The 21,368-nt window shown below is 40.3% G+C and overlaps 1 protein-coding gene across 1 annotated transcript; it reads right to left on the bottom strand.

Moving 5' to 3' along the window:
- Positions 1-5,673: 5,673 nt before the first annotated feature.
- Positions 5,674-18,591, bottom strand: LOC138206065 (creatine kinase U-type, mitochondrial-like). The gene is made up of 9 exons (XM_069162535.1): positions 18,298-18,591; positions 15,620-15,818; positions 14,088-14,183; positions 13,428-13,649; positions 12,076-12,161; positions 9,879-10,002; positions 9,116-9,250; positions 8,403-8,528; positions 5,674-6,577 (listed from the first exon to the last, which is right to left on the bottom strand). The coding sequence occupies exons 1-9, from the start codon at positions 18,444-18,446 to the stop codon at positions 6,464-6,466; spliced, it is 1,251 nt and encodes a 416-aa protein (XP_069018636.1). The 5' UTR covers positions 18,447-18,591; the 3' UTR covers positions 5,674-6,463.
- Positions 18,592-21,368: the final 2,777 nt, after the last annotated feature.

Below are 21,368 nucleotides of genomic sequence, written 5' to 3'. Positions count from 1 at the left end.
AATGAGTGGGAATGTCTCTGTTTAAAGTAGTGAAGTTTAAGTATTCAGTGGCATGAAAAGAAAAGACTAAGTCAACAGTTTCTTTTAAATGTATGAAGTGAATTTATTCAAATTTGGCGCCACAGAAAATCAAGGAGCAATGCAGGGCTGCAACTAATTACAACCCTGTTTACAAAAAAGTTGGGAAGCTGTGTAAAATGTAATTAAAAACAAAATGTGACAATTTGCAAATCATGTAAACCCATCTTTATTGGAACTAGACCAAAGACAACAAGTCAAATGTTGACACTGAGAAATTGCATTATTTTATAAAATTATATTCTCATTTTGAATTTCATGCCAGCAGCACATTTCAAAAAAAATTTGGACAGAGGAAACAAAAGCCTGGAAAGGTTCTGTAATGCCAAAATAAATATCTGGTGGAACATCTAAACTAAAAAACAAATGGGCGTTAACATGATTGAGTATAAAAAGAGCATCCCAGAGAGGCAGAGACTCTCAGCAGTGAAGATGGGGAGAGGTTCACCACTCTGGGAATGACTCTGTGGGCAAATAGTGCAACAAGAACAATGTTCCTCAACGTAAATTTGGAAATAATTTGGGCATTTCATCATCTATGGCACATAATATCAGTGAAAGATTCAGAGAATCCAGAGAAATATCTGAACGAAAGGGATAAGGCCGAAGAGATCTTTGGGCCGTCAGGCGCCACTGCATTAAAAACAGATACAAAAGTGCAGTGGAAATCACCCCATGGGCTCAGAAACACATCCGAAAACCATTTTCTGTAGACACATTGTTGCACCCGACATCACCCTTACAGACAAAGCACACGAATTTCTCACGTGCCAAAACTTCATGCGATCACATATGACCACATACACATGTGATTGTGCATTTGATTTTGCCCATGGGAAACAGGGTTTTGGAACATTTTCATGGTGTAATGTGTGAAGCCCATGTATATTCCCATGTATAAACTTTCCCTCATATTTTCCCCACGTTACCATATGTTGCACCATGTGGTAAAGATCTGTCATAGTGATCACCAGTGTCCCATGTGAAAAACATGGGAAACCCTTGCTTTTTCTGTCAGGGTGAGGCAAAGTGGAAAACTGTCCTGTCGTCTGATAAGTCAAAATATAAAATTATTTTTGGAAATCATGGAGTCTGCATACCTCCGGGCTAAAGAGGAGAGGGACCATCTGGCTTGTTATCAGCGCTCAGTTAAAAAGCCAGCATCCATGATGGTACAGGGATACATTAGTGCACATGGCATGAGTGGCTTGCACATCTGGGAAGGAACCATTATTACTGAATATTGTGTACAGGTTTTGGAACAACAAATGCTGCCACCCAGACAACGTCTCTTTCAAGGAAGGCCTTGCTTATTTCAGCAAAACAATGCCAAATCACATACAGTTTTACAACAGCATGGCTCCGTAGTAGGAGAGTTCAGGTGCTGAACTGGCCTTCCTGCAGTCCAGACCTGTCACCCATTGAAAACATCTGGTGTATCATTAAACAAACAATACATCAGAGGGGACCCTGAACTGTTGAGCAGCTAAAATCCTTTATCAGGCAAGAAGGGGACAACATTTCACTTTCAAAACTCCAACAACTGGTCTCCTCAGTTCCCAGACATTTACAGAGTGTTGTTAAAAGAAGAGGTGATGCACCACAGCAGTAAACATGCCCCGCTCCCAACCTTTTTGAAACATGTTGTTGGCATAAAATTTAAAATGAGCATATCCAAAAAAACAGTAAAATTTCTCAGTTTCAGCATTAGATATGTTGTTTTTGGTTGAATTTCTATTAAATAGGGATTTACCTGTTTTGCAAATCATTGCATTTTGACTTTATTTACATTTTACATTACACAGCGTTTCAGCTTTTTTGGAAATGGGGTTGTATCATGTTTCGCAATAATTAATCTGCTGTTATTTTCCAGATTGATAATTTAGTCTATGAAACATAGATATTCTATTTACTAGAATTAAAGGACAAAGAAAAGCATCAAATGTTAACAATTGAGAAGTGGGAACCAGACAAAGCTTGGCATTTGTGCTTGAAAAATGACTCAAAAAAATAATCCATTATCAAAATAACTGCAAATTAATTTTCTGTCGAGCAAATAATCAACTTGTTGTGGTAAAGTTCCTGCAACCCCTATCTTCAAATATATCTCCAAAAACTTTAGCTCAAGCTGTCAGCACTGCTCGTGACCACTCTTCTGCTCTTGTGTCTTGTACAGACGGGCGCAGATGGCAGAGAAAAGGTCAAACACACTGCTCGTCCTGCCCATGTGGACGTTTCCAGGGTCTCTATGCCACGTGTTTGTTGTGGAAAAACCAAAGCCCTAAGGATTTATAGTGTGCTGGAGCCATTGGTGATGTGACAAACACGTTTCAGAAAATGAGCTGTCTTTATCTTATTGGTTTCTATTGGTTTTACTGTACGTCTGTCCACTTTCCTCAGTTCTTTGACTGCTTGAAGGAAAAGCTGCAACGCTGTTTTAACACTTTAAAGAGACTGTTATTATGAAGTTCAATCAAATGGCCCAAATGAGAGCATGAGTGGATGAGTGTGCTGTAAAATGAGGACAAGCAATTACAACCTGTGTCTGCCATGATTACAGCTGGATTTATCACCTTAACAATGCAGGCATGATTTTTGGTAATGGGATCAACCTAATTTAAGTCCAATACAAACCAGCGGGAGAACTGCATTATCACTCAATCTTGAGGCCTGTAGAAGGGCCTCCTGTCGAAATCTAGTTTGTCTGGTTTAAATGACAAAGTGTTCTTATTATTGACATACAGGGACCTGCTTTTTCCGGCTGGATTTGTAAAGCTTTTTCCTTCTTCATAAAGCTGCAGTTATATCATCGTGCCAGCAGAGGGAGCCCTATGATAGCACATAACGTTCCTCATTTACTGGCGTACAGATTGAATATATTAAGGTGGCAGCACTCTCATCATGGTAAGCTGCTGTAAAAAAATCGACCTATATTGAAACAGTGTTACATGAATGCACATGAGTCATTTTAAGTCATATAACACCGAAGTTGCTATTTTGTTGTTTCACTTAGAGTCCTGTTTCTCTTCTTCAAAAACTGCAGTTACAGCAAAAAGTTAATAGATGCACTTAAAAGTGCAAATGTGAATGTAATCCAAATTCTGTCAGGTACCAATATTTCCTCAAAACAAATACAGCTAGACTGGTAGGGAAATCCTGAAAAAAATAAGATATAAAAACTCTGAAAAGTGAAATTTGGTGAACTAAATTAGATTTGCATAAAAACTCAAACTTCTAATATGCCACATTTTAAATGAAGACATAGAGAATGCCCGATGATATTACAGAGCACTCTGCTTTTATTTTAGGTAAGCAGATGTTCATATTTAGACTACAATAAGACAGATAAAGTAGAAGATAACGCTGCTCTTTACTCACGAGATAAAAGAAAATGATCAGGTTGATAAAAATGTAGTAATGCAGCCTAATATTTTTTCACATAGTATTATGGAGTCTTCATTGTACACTGTGCATTCAGTATGCATTATTTTCCCTCCTTGTTAACCTTTCCATTCACAGAACTGAAAAAAACATATATTTACATGATTTTTAATACACTGACTTCCATTATTCTAATCCAAATAACTACTGGATATAAATCTACAAACGCAGTGTGTGTGTGTGTGTGTGTGTGTGTGTGTGTGTGTGTCAGTATTCCCTTCTTTATTCTTGTAAACTTTGGTTATCAAACAGGCCTGCAGGGCCTCATAAAGTCCCCTCCTCTCGGTGGCTCGCACTTGCAGATCAACGGTCGACTGGCGAGCTGCGCTAATCCTTTACAGCACAGCTGCCTTTCTCTCAGACCAGCACCTGTTTACTGTAAACGCACAGCTGAGATGGAAACAGCAGAATTAGATGGAAATGATTTCGAGACTAAATGAGTTTTGAGCATCCACTTGAGAAGATGAGAAGCTGAGGGTCAATGTCGTTGCAGCAGTGGTCAAAGTGTGTTCGTGTTTAGGCTACAACAACATCTGGGCTGCAGCAGTCTGTTATAGTGTTGTGACATCCGTTTATCCGGGGGACCATGTATTGTGTTTCTGGCTGTGCAGCGCTCATCTTGAGATTTGTCTTCTGTTACCCACAGAGCCTCATTCCCTCCCCTATCGGAGCCCCGTTGCCTCTGCGAAGTGGTTGCCATGGCAACCAGAGTTCTCCTCAGCCATATCTGGAACAAGGAGGAGAGGCGCGGAGTCGTCTGCAGCGTTTTGCTGGTGACACGCTCTGACTACCGTGTGAGACAGAGAGCGAAGGAGGAAGAGGAGGGGGAGGAAGTGTGTGTGTGTATTCAGGACATCAGAAATCTTCCTCGAAATCCTTGAAGAGAGAGAAGCAGATTCCTCAAGCCTTGCTACACCTACACTTGACATCTGAACTGTGTCTCCTCAAGAACACTGAGCGCCTTGTTGTGCTGTCAGCGTCCAGACCAAAATCACTGGAAAAACTTGTGGCCTGTTTCGTCACCAGAGAAAATAAATATCCATTCATTCACGACGGGACAAAGAACTTGTTACACATTTCCTGCGCTGCAGAGAAAACACTGGTGTCTTCACGCGCACTTTTAAATCAAAGAGGGACTCGTATTCAAGTTCGTGTTCACACACAAGTTCAAATTCATGGAGCGTTTTCTGTTGCTGTGGTTGAGTGTTTGCGCCACACATGTGATCAGAGTCTGAAGAAACAGTGGCTCCTTGCGGAGCTTAAAGAATAAGGTTTTCTTTTCAATTTGATATATTTTTGTTATTGTCAAAAACTAGACATATTGTAGATATCGTATACTCGTATAATATATTTAGAAGATTTTAACGGAATCTTTACACGTGTTCCTTTGCGGCAATAAAGGTGATTGAATGCTTCAATTCGTGGGAACTAATGTGTTTTGTAGGGTCACGTAACTTTCGACCCCCAAATTGAATCAGTTCATCCTGGAGTTCAAGTGAGCGTTTCTGCCAAATTTGGAGAAACTCGCGCGGGGCAGAACGAAAATATGACGGACAGACGGATGACCTGAAAACAAACGAAAAAGCTAATTAAAAACCGATTTAATAACGACCTGAAACGTCAAGGCGCTCTTCGTCTTTTGCAAACGTAGGACAGGAGTAACTGGTTTATGTGTTGGGGACTATTTGAAGGGATTTTCGAATGCTGGTCATTGTACTTGACAGCATGATAGTGAATGTTGGATTGAAACTGCAGAACAAGAAAAATATACACTATCACTGGCCTCATCCTTTAACACTGATTTCCACACAGACTGCTTTGGCGGTAAGTCGGGGACCTGAAACTCTTAACGAAGTAAAGTAATTCGGACAATTTCCAGATTTCCAGGTCTCTGCTCCACGTGAGACCAAGAAGCCCGTGTACCAGCCTTTCAGGCTACAATACAGTTTTGTTGTGCCGCTTATGAAACATTGTCACATGGCACTATGCAACCACGCTGATCGCAATCATGACCTGCAAGCTTAGTTACCATAGTTACTTGAAGCTTGGGCTTTATATTTGTTCAAAATCCATTCAGAAACCCCCAAAAATTCTGTCTAATTCATGAAGAAAAGCAAAACTCCATCAACAAATATGAGACCAAGGAGAAGGAGGTTACTGTTAAATAGATGATTTCTTTAATAAAAGACATAACAATGTGACATTCAGTTGTGAGCTCAAATGATATTGCTTCAGTAGCTTACAGAACGGAGCCCAACCAGGCCAGTGGGTTAGAACATTAGAATCCAACACCAGCGTGTCACCGAACACACAAATCAACCAGAGAACGCAAGTCTCTTCAGACTTAAACTGTTAATCTACATTCAAATCCACTCGAAATGGTGAAAAGAAAACTGAGTACACACAATCCACAACGGTGAGTACAAATGGATGGGACTACACAAGCACCAGATAGTAGGCATGACCAACCAACACAGGAATGAGGGGAGGAGACATGCAGCAGGGAGGGACGGAGTATCGCTGGGTTTGGTGGGCTCAGGGAGGGTTCCAGCAGAGGAATAGATGTTGTTTGGCCATGCAGAGGCAATAATCTTTGCTCCATTACAACAGCTCCACAATTTGTGCGTCCTTATTAATCTATGCGGCCACTTTAGTGCAAGGCTTGAATTTGAGCTTAGAGCGAGGTTGTAATTTACTGCATTGGGTTTAACACACTGAAACTCAATGCAGTATTCTGAGACTGACTGGGCCGGATAGATACGTATAATATATGCAGATTATATTATAGAGAGGTATATTGTGGGGTGAGAAGGGGTGAGTAGATAAGTAGTAGGAACAAATGAGGGATTAACATAGATAATTGTAATATCTATGGGCACAGAGTGGGGTGTTTGTGCAGGTGTGTGTGCCCGGAGGTGTGTGTGGGGAGAGGAGGGATCAGTGTCTACTTGAAAATCTTGATGGGTGGGGGCACCTTGATGTCCTGGCCTTTCTCCAGTTTCTTCTCACACTCAACCAGGTAGTTGATGCCATCGACCACTGTCTGCACCAGCTGGACCTGAGGGAGGAACACGTCACAATTTAGTCTTATTATCTATTAATGGCTGAGAAAAAAAATGATAAATGAATGTAATTTTAACAACTTTAACATGGCAACTTTTTTTTTTTTTTTTTTTCTTTTAATGGAAAAGTCATAGAAGACACAAAGTATTATTCAAAGCAGAGTATTTTTTTTTTAATGTGTTTTAAAACATATTCGAACTTTTAATCCCGATTTCAGGTACAGGTAACAGTGCTCGCTGTTAGTGTCTGGAGATGCAGAGCAGTTTGAAGCCCTGAACAAACCCTTGTATGATATAAATAAATATGGACAATATTTGTGAGTCTGCCTGAGATAAATACAAGCAGCCTGCACTCTTAACTGACCTGTGAGACAGCATCAACTACAGGCTGACAACCTTGTTGAGGAATACCTTCTCCGAGCTATGGTCAGAAATACAGCTTACCGCCAAGTGACACACAACAACACCGGGTGTGTTCGCTAAAAACATTTCTACAGTTACACAGTCTGATCCACAACAAAACCCAGAATTGTTTATAAATTCTCATAGATGAAGATGCATATAATCTTATGTACCTAAAAATGATTTTGTGGTTGATCATTCTGTAGGCATTTAGTTCCAGGTTAATGTGTGAGATACAGGATATATATATATATATATATCGCAGCTCAGCCAACAACTTGGAAGGTGGCAGAAGCTAGTGGACTGAGGTAGATTATATATTTATCTTTTTGCTTTGCATTGTATATTTTGATGCACAAATTAATCTTGATTAAAGTGAAAACTGAGTGAAAAGTCATCAAAAAAAGTATTTTTCAAGATTCGTCTTCTGCCCATAAAGTGCAGAGCCGTGCAAAGACTCAAAGCACTTTCCTCAGAGAACCGGTGCTGGTAAAAGGTGGCGGAGAGTCACAGCAAATACCGATCCGATTTAGTTTTTTCTGTTGCAGCACTTTAGCATTGCCTGATAACTAAAAAAAAAGTATTTATATTATGTTACATAAAAGCATCCTCACTGTAATTTGTCTCAAACCTTTGCATATTACTGTACATGTATAGTAACTGTATCTGTTCAGATTGGCTAAAAGAGGAACAATCCCTTATTGTCCTCCTGCTTTTTGCTCCAACTCTTCTTAGCTCTCTCATCCCTCCATCTCCATTCCTTAACTTACTGACGCCACCCTGAGAGAGCTTCTCTCCTGAGGGATCATCGGTTTCACAACAGAGTCAGATGAGGTTATATAACAGGAAGAAAATTAGATGAGTGATTTTCAACTTGCACCATATTGAATGCAAGTTTGTACACTGCACTCCACCAAGAAACAATGACAAGCCATCTCCACTCTCCATGTAATCAGAATAAAATATGCAACCACTCACAACAATAGAGAACTGCTCCATTGTCCTGTATGACTCTGTCTCACAGGCCTGACAGCATGACCAAGGACGTAGAAAGACGGATTACGTGTCCAGCCTGGATCTCCGCTCCTCTCAAAAAGCAACGGCTGAATTTAATCTGCTGTCTGACACATTCATAATTCCTTGAAGGTAACTTGGTAAAGCTTTAACTTTGAAAATCTCTTTAAAATGCTCCACTGATGCAATAAATACTCCCTCTATTGACCCTTTGTTTACTCAAGGAGGATTGATGGAGAATGCAGGCGACGTTCCTTCAACACATTCACACCGACGACGGACGCGCATGTTTTGGGGCTCATAAAGAACTCCGGTCGAACAGTTTGGCAGGTGAATGCTTTTCTCTGCTGATGAAAGGTAGAGACTTTACTTAGCTCCCATGTTCTTTTCTACCCATGTTTTTACCTCAGACTGTCCCAGGCGGTCGAGGTTGGAGATGTCGAACACCCCCCCCACAGCAGCCGTGTCCACGCCACCCGTCCCTCGCTTCTGCAGACGCAGGTTTTCCAGGATCTTACTGAAGCGGGGATCCTGGGAGGAAAGGGAGAACGGTTGTTCGAGAGAGGTTCAAAGCACTTTAATTACCATATCACTAAGTGAGTTTATTATATATATTTATGTATTTTAGGTATCTGCAGGTACCTTACAGACATTTTGAATTCACAACCACATTTACACCAATGTTTAATAGATACAAATCTAATCAACAGATGATTTCCAGGTGATAATGACCATAAAAGCTTGGGAAAGGTAATTCAATATTAAGTGGTGTATAATGCGATGGAAAGAAAACCTGTTTGTCATCTTGTGAGAACCATAAACAGGGCAAATCTTGTAAATCACATGCATATATGTCCAAAAACATGACAGAACATTAGGAAACAAAACTGACTGCAGCCCGTCCCTTTTGGGTCTTTACTGCAGACAATAATAAATAACAGAGTCACTCAATGAGGTAGTTTAATGCCTTATGAGGTTTTTAATCTGATAGTTTAATACTTTTTTTAAAGCCATCCAGATGCTCTGTTTTTGGGTCTATCCAGATGTGGCACAAACAGAACAGCAACATAAATGATCACCTTTTATGTACTTAAGTTCCATTGCAACTATTGTGTTACCTTCCCCAGCCGGGGCAGTTTAACGTGGACTCCCGCCCTGAGGCCTGTGCCCAGGTTGGAGGGGCAAGTGAGGATGTAGCCAAGCCTCTCGTTCCACATGAACTCCCATCCTCTCTCCTGGATCAGATGCTCCACCTGAGAGGGAGAGAATCATTTCATATATTTCATAGCTGAGAAGGACAGAATGGAGAGTTGTTCATGATTAGGACTCTTAAAAGATCTCTGGTGGGAGTGGAAGACACATAAACCAACGGTAACGTAGCACTGAGGAGTGATGTTTAGGGTTGTCGCACTAAATTTGTGCAACACTGCAGCAGCAGATGTTGTATTGCTTGTCTTTTGCTCTTTATCTAATGAGGAACTTGGACTGCTTGGATAAATAATTTGTGTTTGTATTGCTATGTTTGGACAGTGTGTTTTTGTGTGTCCGTCTACTAGTGGAAGCATTCTTTTGCTTTTGTAAGCATTCTCTGTAGAAAAGCTTTTAGACGGCATCAATTTCCTCCCCATTGGTCTATTAAATCCATACAGCCATCTAAATGCAGCAGCCCATAAGTCCACTATTATCAAATCATGTACAGACAACCTCAGGCTGCACATCAGACTGGTTGGAGTTGACTCTTTACACTCCAGGTTCATGTGTGAAATCCAGAAATGCATTGACACAAAAATGACACACAGATAAGAGTGAAAAGCTTTTTTTTTTTTTTTTTCTCTCAAACAATCTTAAATAATTGACTCACACTCACAAACACAGTCTTACCTCCTTCAGGCCTTTGCAGAACCTCTCAAAGACACTCTTCATGTTGCCTCCCTTCTCCATGGATATGACCCTGGTGTGATCCTCCTCATTGACCCAAATCAGGAATGTCTTCTGGTTGTTGTGCCTGCACAGAGGGAACTTCTAATGAGTTATAAAGTACTGATTCCTGTTGGTTTGAATTATCTGTCTGCCACGTTGTGTTTTTTATGCATGATAATTCTTGTTTCAGCAGCAGGTCATTTATGTTGAATTGTCAAGGACTGTAATCTGGTACTGATTACATAAAGAAACTAGACTTATTAAACAGAGAACAGAATTCAAACCTGTTGGATTTGTCAGCAAAATAGAAAACAAACTTTCAGTTCTTAGAGAAATGTGTATATTTGTATTGATATTTTTACTTTTTGGAATGTAGGGATGACTCCACAGATCCATCTGTCAGTCCACTAGTGCAACATGATGGTCCAACCTGAGGATTTTCAAAAACTATCGGAATAAGGACACTAACGGTCTCTAGAGGGTGAATCCTAATGAAATTCTACACATGACTGTTTGAATGTTAAAGTCAACACAGAAAGTCCCTCACAGCCACTAAAGAGGCTTTTGTCCCCACTGACCTCCTTGCTATTGTCAGATACTTATTAAGAGTGGAGGCAGCAGGTCGGGGAGAAAGAAGGAAAATACAGTAGAGCAGCATACTTAAAGCACTACGACAAAGAGCAGGAGGGAGGAGGAAAAACAAAAAAGGACCGGTAGAAGAGAGAGGGTTGAGCAGCAAAAAATGGGAGAAAGCAGAGCAGAACATAAGGCCAGCGAAAAAAAAAGGAAAGGAGAGAGGGGAGCAAGAGCCAGGAGAAGAGAACGCTGCCCAGTACACCCGAAAGAAGAGATGACGGAGGGACGAAGTGAAGGTGAATTATTAAGGAGAAGAGAGGCGAGGATGGCTGATAGGGCTGGCGGGGGGAAGGCTGGTGATTGATTTTGGCTGGCTGACACGTTTCATTGGGTTATTCCTGGGTACACGCTGAAACTCAATGCTGAGGGAGCATTGTCTCCATTGCTAATACACCTCCGCCAGAGCTCAGCAACAAAATTACTGGTGCGGCCACGGCAACTTCATGAAATATCTTTAAAATGAAACTGTATTTAGAATTGAAGTCTCGAGCAATGGAGGAAAAACAATTCCTGAAAAATGGTTGTAGATCTAACGAAATGTGACTTTGTCAAAATACAAGAATAAAATCCTCTGCGCATTGGGGGAATAATTAATTCGTGCGTCAATATATTGTTTGAACTGTTGTTTTTGTCAGGAGTACTTTCACACAGAGAGTGAATATTGCGCGGTTAAAAAAAAAATACTTTTTTTTCTTTTCGGAAGGAGGTCGATTTTTCTGAGATTTCGCACAGCAAGTAAAGCCATCAACCAATCACATTATGCATTTAAAGGTAACATCCTGAGTTTTCGCTGTGGAAAATACTCATTCAGATGCAGCACTTGAAGCTCACATGCAGAGGGACGTTAAATCAATGTCAGTAATGATCGACAAAATCCGCTTTTGGCATTTTAAGCTATCATTCAGAAAGTTTGTGTTACATTTAAGAAAATACACAGTATAATAAACAGCCAATGTATCCATTTGTAATTAGTTATTACAACCCAATTTGCAACCTTTTTTTTCTCCTTTGTCTATTTTTAAAGCATATATAAAATATAACCCGATTGTTCAAGATTCAGAATCCGGTTCTGTTTCTCACTGTTTACACAAGCTCATATTTATCAATTACAAATGTTCTTATCGATTGAAATACAATTTTTCTCAGGAGCTCCATGCAGGCCAATTCTTAGATCTGTTCTTTTTAAATTGGACATGCTGCCATTAGGCAACACAAGAAAATATAATCTAATATTATTTTATTATGTTCCTAATCCAATAAACGAACTGGCAAATTGTACCAACAATATCAATTACTGGTTGTCCAGATTTTAAAATGGAATAAAAGAGATATCGTAATTGGCCCTTAAACAGAGAAAAAAATATATATATATTTAGACTTTGACTGTCTCTGAAATGCAGTGAAAAACACAGGAACTCTTATGATGACATTTTGGATCACAATCCCTAATTCTATTGAATGAACAATGCCATAAATAAGTTTTGCCTACCAGCCAGAAACTCCTACTTCATTATCCACTTACCAAATTCCGCGGGCATCTGGCCAGTCACGAGCCATGCCTGAACACGTCAGGAGGGGGGACACAGGTTTGTCAAACAAGAAGTGGTCCTGGTGTGAATACAGAAAACAGATGTCACTTAGAGTGGACAGTATTGGTCAGATATGCAGACTCATTGAGACAAGAGAACAATGTTTCCGTCACTTCGGTGTGCATTACACTGACTTACATTCATTTCCTTTAGAATCACTCAAGCCACAGCCACTACTTGCCTTAGCATGAACCTAAACTTAACATAATCCAAGCCTGACCCTAACCTTAACATAACTCAAGCCTGACCCTAACCTTAACATAACTCAAGCCTGACCCTAACCTTAACATAACTCAAGCCTGACCCTAACCTTAACATAACTCAAGCCTGACCCTAACCTTAACATAACTCAAGCCTGACCCTAACCTTAACATAACTGATAGAAAAAAAAGATTTGTCTCTTTCTCTTGTTTGCATTGTGGCTCCGGAAAGTCTCTTGTCAAGCAGGCTCCGAAAAGTTTCTTTTGTTTTCTCTCTTATTTGCAAGTGATTCCTTTTTGTTTTACTTTCCGCATCTAATTGACGACTCCCCTGTGTCCTTATCTTGTGACCTACAACCAACTCAGTATTACCATACATAAGCAGATACAAAGAGAATGGGGGTGACTGTCAACTGTTTGTCACACTGTATAAAAGCTGCCCTACGGAGGAGTGACGTAGAGCACTGCTGGGGGGAGCACTGCTGGACACCTCTCTTTGAGGGTGCATGTGGTTGCTCCTTCTTGCAAGAATAAATGTCCGATATGTTTGATTTTGAACCAAGCCTCTGAGTAATTTTTCCAACAATAACCCAAGCCTCCTGACCCTAAGCTTAAAATAATCCAAGCCTGACCTTAACCTTAACATAACTCAAGCCTGACCTTAACCTTAACATAAACCAAGCCTGACCCTAACCGCAGACCAAGTGTTCTTACTAAAACTTCTCATAGTAAGATGCACATCAACTAAATTTCAATGAAATGGTTGATCTTTATTATAGTTGAGAATAAAAATATCATTGCAGCTCTGACACACCCATTACTGTTTGTATGTCATAAAATGGTCTGCAACTCTTTTTTTCCCCCCCTCTGCTAGGTCTTATTGGAATTGGAAATTGTAACCACACCCACCGAGGGCTAAACATATTTAATCCAACAATCCACAATGTTTGCGAAAAATATGTTTTCCAAACAATTCCTCTTGGAAAAACAGTGAGAATATTGTCTTATGTAGCACAGCAAGTCAAAGGTGGCCCATAGCCTCTTTATATCTAAACAATATACAGAAGCACCTTTGCACTACTCACATCAATGAGCTGTTGCTGCTCCTTGTCTGTCATTTGGGTGAGACTGTAGTACCTCCCGGCCAGGTCACCCTTCAGGCCGGCGAGGGCGTCCACCACCACCCTCTCCACCTCCCTGCGCTCTGCCCGGGTGCAGGCGGGGGGCAGGCTCAGCCCCCGGATACTGCGGCCCGTCCTCACCCTGGACGACAGGACGTAACGCTCATCCAAGTGACCCGAATTGATCTGAAACAAAGACATTCAATGTGTTATCATATCTCTGATCTCTTTTGATCTAAAAATACAGACGGAGGTTCGCTGGAAACTCAGTTAATTCCCCTGGTTGAGGTAAATCACACAGTGTGAAGCGATGCAAAAAAAAAAAAAGCCCAGTGAATAAATAAGTAAATAAAAGAAGAAAAAAATCTTACGGTTGTACTTATTTTTCTCAATGTTAGCACTGCGACTGGTGATACCAACATACAGTATGTATGTACAGCTACACTGGTTATCTAGTAAGCTCGCCTGCTAACTTACACAAACAACACCCAATAGACGAAGCATTACAATTTTAACTCAAGATGTGTTTATTGTATGTTATTTTCAAACCGTTGCAGCCAGGTCATCTACCGACAGAGTAAAACAATCCTCCGACAAGAAGAGCTGTGTGGTCAGTGAGAGTACCTTGCTGGCGTCCAGGTCGGTGTGGTGCGTCATGTTGCAGGGGTCGTAGCCATTGTGCCTCTCTTTGATGATAGGATCCAGCAGGTCTGCAAATACCTGAAAAAGTCGCACAGTCAAAGAATGATGACTTGTAAGACTTTGATGCGTGTTCTGGACTCTGGACGTCCACACAGGCTTTCAAGAGGGCAGAGGAAGACCGATTTAACAAAGTTTTTACAGGCACTGTAATTATCCATTTAAATCTTATGACACTTTTTCAGTATAGATTTCAAACAGGCTACATCTTCTACATGTTATAGTTCAGTTAAAATTTAAAAATCATCTGGCTCATTGGTTTCTCTTTATTTTTGTTTCTTCTCTCCATCTTGTTGATTGGTATAGATTTAGAAGAACAATGAGGGAATTGATACAATTACAGGATTAAACGTATCAATATTACCCATAAGAAAGGTAAGTGTCCCTGATATTTTGTAGATTTAGTATATGTATCCAACTTTTTAAAATCAAATTAACAAGTTGGTGACAATAACATGGATGTAGATCAAAAAATGCCCCAAAAAAAGCAGGAAACCAAGAAAAACTTGTCAGAAAAATACACTCTCAAACATATGCAGTATAGTTTAGTCTATATACAGTCATTTGAGAAAGTGTTCCAACATCTTTGCTTTTTGCACACTTCACAGCATTGAAATGAAGTAAAATGGACATTTTTTACCCTTAACTGTATTTTCACAACTATTTTAGTTTGCAAAAGCTGTAATACAACGTCCTTATGACCAATCAAAAGAAAGACCCACGCATACAGTAACAGCAGGGAGTAGGGGTGACTCATACACTGCATTACATTTTACAGATACCGTATGATGAACATTTATATCATAACCAAAGAAAAGGGTGTTTTAGCACAGCTCAGACAGATAGAATGTAAATGGATGAGCCTTGACCTGTCTGCAACCCTAACACTCACTCAGATTGGTTCTCCCACTTCATAGTTAATACCAGGTTAAAAAAAAAACACACTGACTCCCATTAGAGGTCCAAGGTATTTTTGTGGCCCCTAAATTAAATAGGAAATTAAAATGGAAATGCAGATGGATCCTCATTATAGTTAGACACTGAGAGATCCCAAAAGAGGTGTCCTCGCTTAAAATCCTGCCTCTCTGGTGCTGTAATACTCCTTCCTGTGAAACAGGACAGGGAGGATAGGTTACAAAATACGACGATGTGGTTTGCACGAAAACATTTCATGCATCATTTCTGAAAATGTAGGTGTTTCTATCAATGTTCAAATAGTTTTGAAAGTGTGAGAAAGTTAGAAAGGAACTGGAAATGTCTATTTCTTATGTCAGGTCCAATTTCAACTTTCCAGTACTTTCATTTACAATGTCATTTTCATGGCAAACTCCAACTGGAGGCCTGGAGAGTCTGAGAACCACCATGGCTCTTGTGAAACACACATGGAGCTGCACAGCTTCCTTCCTTTCACCCAATAGCGAGAAACGTTCATGTGAAAAGGTGCAGTGATGTCTGACCTCATAAGACTCCTCGTCTCCTACTACCATGCCGACGGTCTTGATGAAGGGGTGCCCGGGGTTGTCCACACCTGTTTGGATGGCTTCGTCCAGTGTGTAACCGTTGGGAGTGGTCTTATCACACAGCTTGGCGTAGATGGCAGGTGTCAGGTGACTAGCCATGCAGTTGTTGTGTTTGCGCAGGTCAGGGTACTCCGCACTGTACAAATACAAATACAAGATAACATATTGCTGCATTGATCTTTGAGAGCGGATGGGTTTTTTTTGCAGTGTGGGTGCAGGTTAACTGTGGAGCTGTGCCCTTGGAACAGGTGCAGGATGAGTGACTCACTCTAGGAACTTTCCACACGGCACGTACACAGGTAACAGGCGTTTTAGGCCTGCGACCTTCTGCCAACGAGACTTCCTGCTACAAACGGTGCCAACTGACTGACTTAGATGACGTAAGACACACGGGGACGTGACACTGGCACTGTTAAAAATGGCCAAGCAAGTTGACAGGCAGCACGGCTACGACATGGAGTTCAACCAATGTTTGAGTCTTCATGAGATTATGAAAGTGCCTTTAGCGTAATGCTGATGGAGAATGCAGAATAAGATTTATGTTATTTGAGTAAATGCTGCTGAATTACTAAAAAAAGAGACTAAAGACCATCCAGCTCTATCTTGGATGTATATTTGGGCTTCCAGGCAGGCTAGTACAGAAATAAAAAGGAACACTGTCAAAGACTGGCTTCCATCCAAGCAATATATTCTCTCAAAGCTGAGGATGGAATGAAATTCTGTTTGGCCTGACGGAGTAAAACTGCAGACGAAGCGCAGACTTAGTAGCTTATGTGTTCCTGTTTTCCTGCTGTCTGTCAAAAGATAAGGAAGGCCAAGACATTTGAACTCAAACTGTGTCCTGTACTTTGACAAAGCATTACTCGGGATGATTATGGGTATGCATAACATTTAGTGCCGTGAATGAGCCAGGGCTAAAGTCTCTTTTGCTGGGTCTACCATCATTTCTTCGTGCTTTACTTCTGCCTTAGCTGATCTTTTACACAATGGAACAAATACTCACGTTCTCCCACAATGTGTGAAGATTGTTAACAGTGTGATTAGTGCTGCTATAAAACAATGTGTCCCCAATCATAATGTTTTCTCGTGTGTGCCAGCCACATTGTTATTAATAGCATCACTATGAATGTGCTCCAATAATACTGTGTACTATAAATTCATGTCGGTTTTCACCAGGTTTTTAATGGCTACAAACTGCTTGTTGAGAGTTCATTTGTCCTTAAGGAGGGACAGCTGGTCAGTGATGAACTGTCATGCAGAGCGATGCAGTCAAATAAACATGCAGTGTAGACCCTAATCCTATATAGGTTTAGTATATAGTGTTTTTATACCATTATCTATGCTTCTATATTCTGATTTAAAAAAAAGAGGTTTTAGGCTTTTCTTCTCCCATCTCGACTCCAACAGCATTACCATGATGCACATATTTTTGATCTGCTTTATCATTGACCCAAACAGAATATAAATTAGAGCAATGACTGAGCCCACAGACCAATGACCAAAACAGTGCCAAGCTATTGTCATTGTGAGATTTTTTTTTTTTTGCTTGACTCTGCAGGTGCTCCTTTGGTGTGACCGGCGTGTGATTGTTATATAACACCGGGCGAGGTTTTTATATCTGAGCAGCAGATAAGGTTTTAGGAATCTGTGTATTTGGGCTTTATAATGCAGGCAAGCTGTCCTGGGGCACGTAAGCCTTGCCCCCTCTGCCTTTTGGTGTCCTCTAATCCCACCGCACCGTATCCATGTATCAATATACAGGATCATATACGTTATGGCTGTTTCATCTCTTGTCAGCTTCTAGTTCCCTCCACAAGGAAACATACTGCAGCTCTGAGTACCATTTATGTTATGAGCGAGATCAGGCATGAAGCTTTCCCCATAGCTTTCCATAAAAGGTGCATTATGCTCATTTGCAATTTTACAAGGGCGTTGGGTTCGTGCAGTATGCTCAACTGCATTTTCCTTCTTGTGTTGTGCCTTAAATTTGGAAGATTTTATTTGATTTTATTTAACTAGGAGAGTCCCATTGAGATTAAAATTCTCTTTTTCAAGGGAGACCTGGCCAAGACAGATAAAGATAAGACAAGATAAAACAAAACATAAAAAATAGCAGATATTCCACACGTTCACTCCTCTCCAAATCCAGCACATTAAAATACTTCCCACCAGAGGCCGGACAACAGATTTGTAATAATGGAAGGGCTGCGGTGCTTCATGGTTCCCTAATGAGATAATATTCATATTCACATTGGGTTTTTTTTTTTTCTCTGCTGGTGTAACTTCATATTAAAGTGCGAAATGAATTAAACAGATTATACGTTTCTAAGTAACAAGGTTGGTCGCAGACCGTTTTTACATTCAAAAATAAATAAATAACGTTTTTTTTTTTTTTTTTTTTTTTTTTTTAATGTTCCACGCCTCTCCTCCCCCCATTAGCTTCACGTTACCCCAATTGTTGTTGTTTTTTAATCCCGTGGAGAAATTGTGGTGATGACATGACAGGTTTTCTACTGAAGTAACATTAAAAACTTCTAAAAATGAATCACTATAATAGAGTGAAACGTGTTTGTAAAGCCGTATCAAGGACACCCGGTCCGGCGGGGAATCGTTACCTGGCGGGGTACCTCCTGCGGGAAGGCACTCCGGCGCTGACATGTTCCCGGTGAAGCAGAAATCCAGCCGTTACCGCGGAGCCTCCCACCAACGACAGGATCCCGATGTTTCGTTTGGAGGACAGGATTCTTGAAAAGCTGCCTGCCATTTTTATTTACTTCTTTTTTTTTTTTAGTTGAGTGTTTACAACAAACAAACAAAAAAAACCCCGCCTTTCCACGGTCGCTGGGAGGGCGGAACAGGTGGACAGAGTGTCGGTCAAGTGCCTCTGATGGAATGATAACGGTTTTACTGGAGCGACGTCAAGATGTAGGCGACCTGGAGGACAAGACCGGAAGTGTAGCTCCAGCTTCAAAATAAAATCCCATTTTACAGTATTTACGGTGTATTTACTAAAGGACTGCCCTTTACTATCATTTTATGTTATTTTTAAACTTTAGTTTTTGCATTTTATCGATCTTCTACTAAAGCAATAAACTAAAAAAAAAAAATACTACCATTACCACATCTTATTGTTTTCACAAGGAAATATTTGGATTTTTAAATATTTTCCCTTTATTTTCCCGCTAGTAATTTATCCACAATATACAATATATGATCAGCTTGAAAAATATATTGTTGTTGATTCAACTAGCCAATATGATGTTGAATAATTAAATTATAAATCCACAGTGATTAAAAATGTTTTGACCTTGGACTTGTTTTACAACATTTAAAAACAACTGTTAAAACTATTTTATACATATTTATTCAAATCAAGCACAATTATTCAATTCATTGACAGAAAAAGCCCCAAATAATATTTGTAAAGTGCCGTCTCATGAAATAACACGTGTGAACACATAGAACCATATCCGAATGTGTGTAATCAGTTATGAATCAAACATACCTGTATCTGTAAATGATCTGTAATTATACTTCTGTCAACACTGACCTATATCCTTACATGAGCCTATAATGGCCCCAACATTTACCTGAATCTTGACTAGACAGATAGGGGAAAGATAATCACACTGATTTTCATCCTCTGTCCTCATCATAGGATTATGTTTACATGCAGTGATTAGATCCACATTTACAGAATACTCACAACATTTAGCTGTGTCTTTTACACGAAGTGTCTATTAGCACTCAAATCCAACATCTGAAATACAAGGAGAGGAAGCTAATTTCAGAAACAGTAAAAATCAACTGATCAACATTTTAGCAAGCATTATTAGATTAAACTGTCTGAAGTCAAAAACAATATCGTTGTAACCAATTTAACAGCCTGCATAATTCAACCTTTAATTTGGATCAAAGGCCAAACAAACTGACCAAAGCATGCCGTAGCATACACCACTTTGTGCAATATTTTTGTATTGTACAGTTTAATGCCATAATCTTGCCAAGCAAAAGAACTGAGGTAAAATGATGAATCTAGTCACTTTTAAAGAGCAAATTGTATTTAATGGTTATTTTCTTTCATTGCACATAAACATACCACAATATCCACTAAAGGGAGATGACATGAGGGAATCTGATTTGTACAGGAAGTCGCATTGCTTGTTTTAGCTACCTTGACAGTGGTGGAGAGGCGCGTGGAGTAAAGGACCTAAAGGACATCAGTGAGTAGGGCTGCAGCACTGAAAGGTTTTACTGGGTTACTCCACAGCCCAGACTACCCAGTGCAGTCACCCCATTTCACCCTGATGAAGACCAGAAAGCGTTTTCATCTCCATTAAGATGTCAAGGTCAAACCAGTCATTCATGAAAAAAAAAACATCAAAACTGCTGCAACTTCCTTATAGAAATGCGTCAGGGCGGGTTTGGTGTATTTAAAGGAAAAGTAGGTCCACTGAGCTTCCTTTGACCAGCTGAATATTTCTTATCACAAACGGTTAACACAAAGTGGTTTACCATGACCTCCAAGAAACCTTTAGGAATAAGAGCGTCTTTCATTCCATGAGAATCCTTCAAAATCTGATCATCCTGATGATCATGATGATTGAAGATGAGCATGAATATTAATTCTACTTTGAATTTAGCTAGCCTAAAAGGTGGGTCAGTGCTACTCTGCAGGTCTCATAGTAAACTGATCTCACATTTCTCTGTTATAGTTCTTTTGTGATGAAAAAAAATAATCAAACTGTACCTATGGTGATTCAAGTAGAACTAACACCACTGATGTTAAAAACAGACCTCAGATCAGTTTCCATGTCTGCAAAGAGAACTTGTCGAACTTTTTTGTCCCATTTGATATTTACAGTGCATCCGGAAAGTATTCACAGCGCTTCACTTTTTCCACATTTTGTTATGTTACAGCCTTATTCCAAAATGGATTAAATTCATTTTCCCTCAAAATTCTACACACAATACCCCATAATGATAATGTGAAATAAAAAAATTTGAAATTTTTGCAAATCTATTAAAAATCAAAAACGAAGAAATCACATGTATTCACACCATTTGCCATGACACTCAAAATTGAGCTCAGGTGCATCCTGTTTCCACTGATCATCCTTGAGATATTTCTACAACTTGATTGGAGTCCACCTGTGGTCAATTCAGTTGATTGGACATGATTTGGAAAGACACACACCTGTCTATATAAGGTCCCACAGTTGACAGTGCATGTCAGAGCACAAACCAAGACTTGAAGTCCAAAGAATTGTCTGTACACCTCTGAGACAGGATTGTGTCGAGGCACAGATCTGGGGAAGGGTACAGAAACATTTCTGCAGCATTGAAGGTCCCAATGAGCACAGTGGCCTCCATCATCCGTAAATGGAAGAAGTTTGGAACCACCAGGACTCTTCCTAGAGTCGGCCGCCCGGCTAAACTGAGCGATCGGGGGAGAAGGGCCTTAGTCAGGGAGGTGACCAAGAACCCGATGGTCACTCTGACAGAGCTCCAGTGTTGCTCTGTGAAGAGAGGAGAACCTTCCAGAAGGACAACCATCTCTGCAGCACTCCACCAAGCAGGCCTGTATGGTAGAGTGGCCAGACGGAAGCCACTCCTCAGTAAAAGGCTCATGACAGCCCGCCTGGAGTTTACCAAAAGGCACCTGAAGGACTGTCAGACCACGAGA

Source organism: Embiotoca jacksoni, unplaced genomic scaffold (genome assembly GCF_022577435.1).
Source record: "Embiotoca jacksoni isolate LCO1_2020_lvr unplaced genomic scaffold, fEmbJac1.0.p SCAF_3, whole genome shotgun sequence".
NCBI lineage: Eukaryota > Metazoa > Chordata > Actinopteri > Embiotocidae > Embiotoca > Embiotoca jacksoni.
The sequence above is the reverse complement of the archived record's forward strand: the minus strand, read 5'-3'. Positions and strand labels throughout refer to the sequence as shown.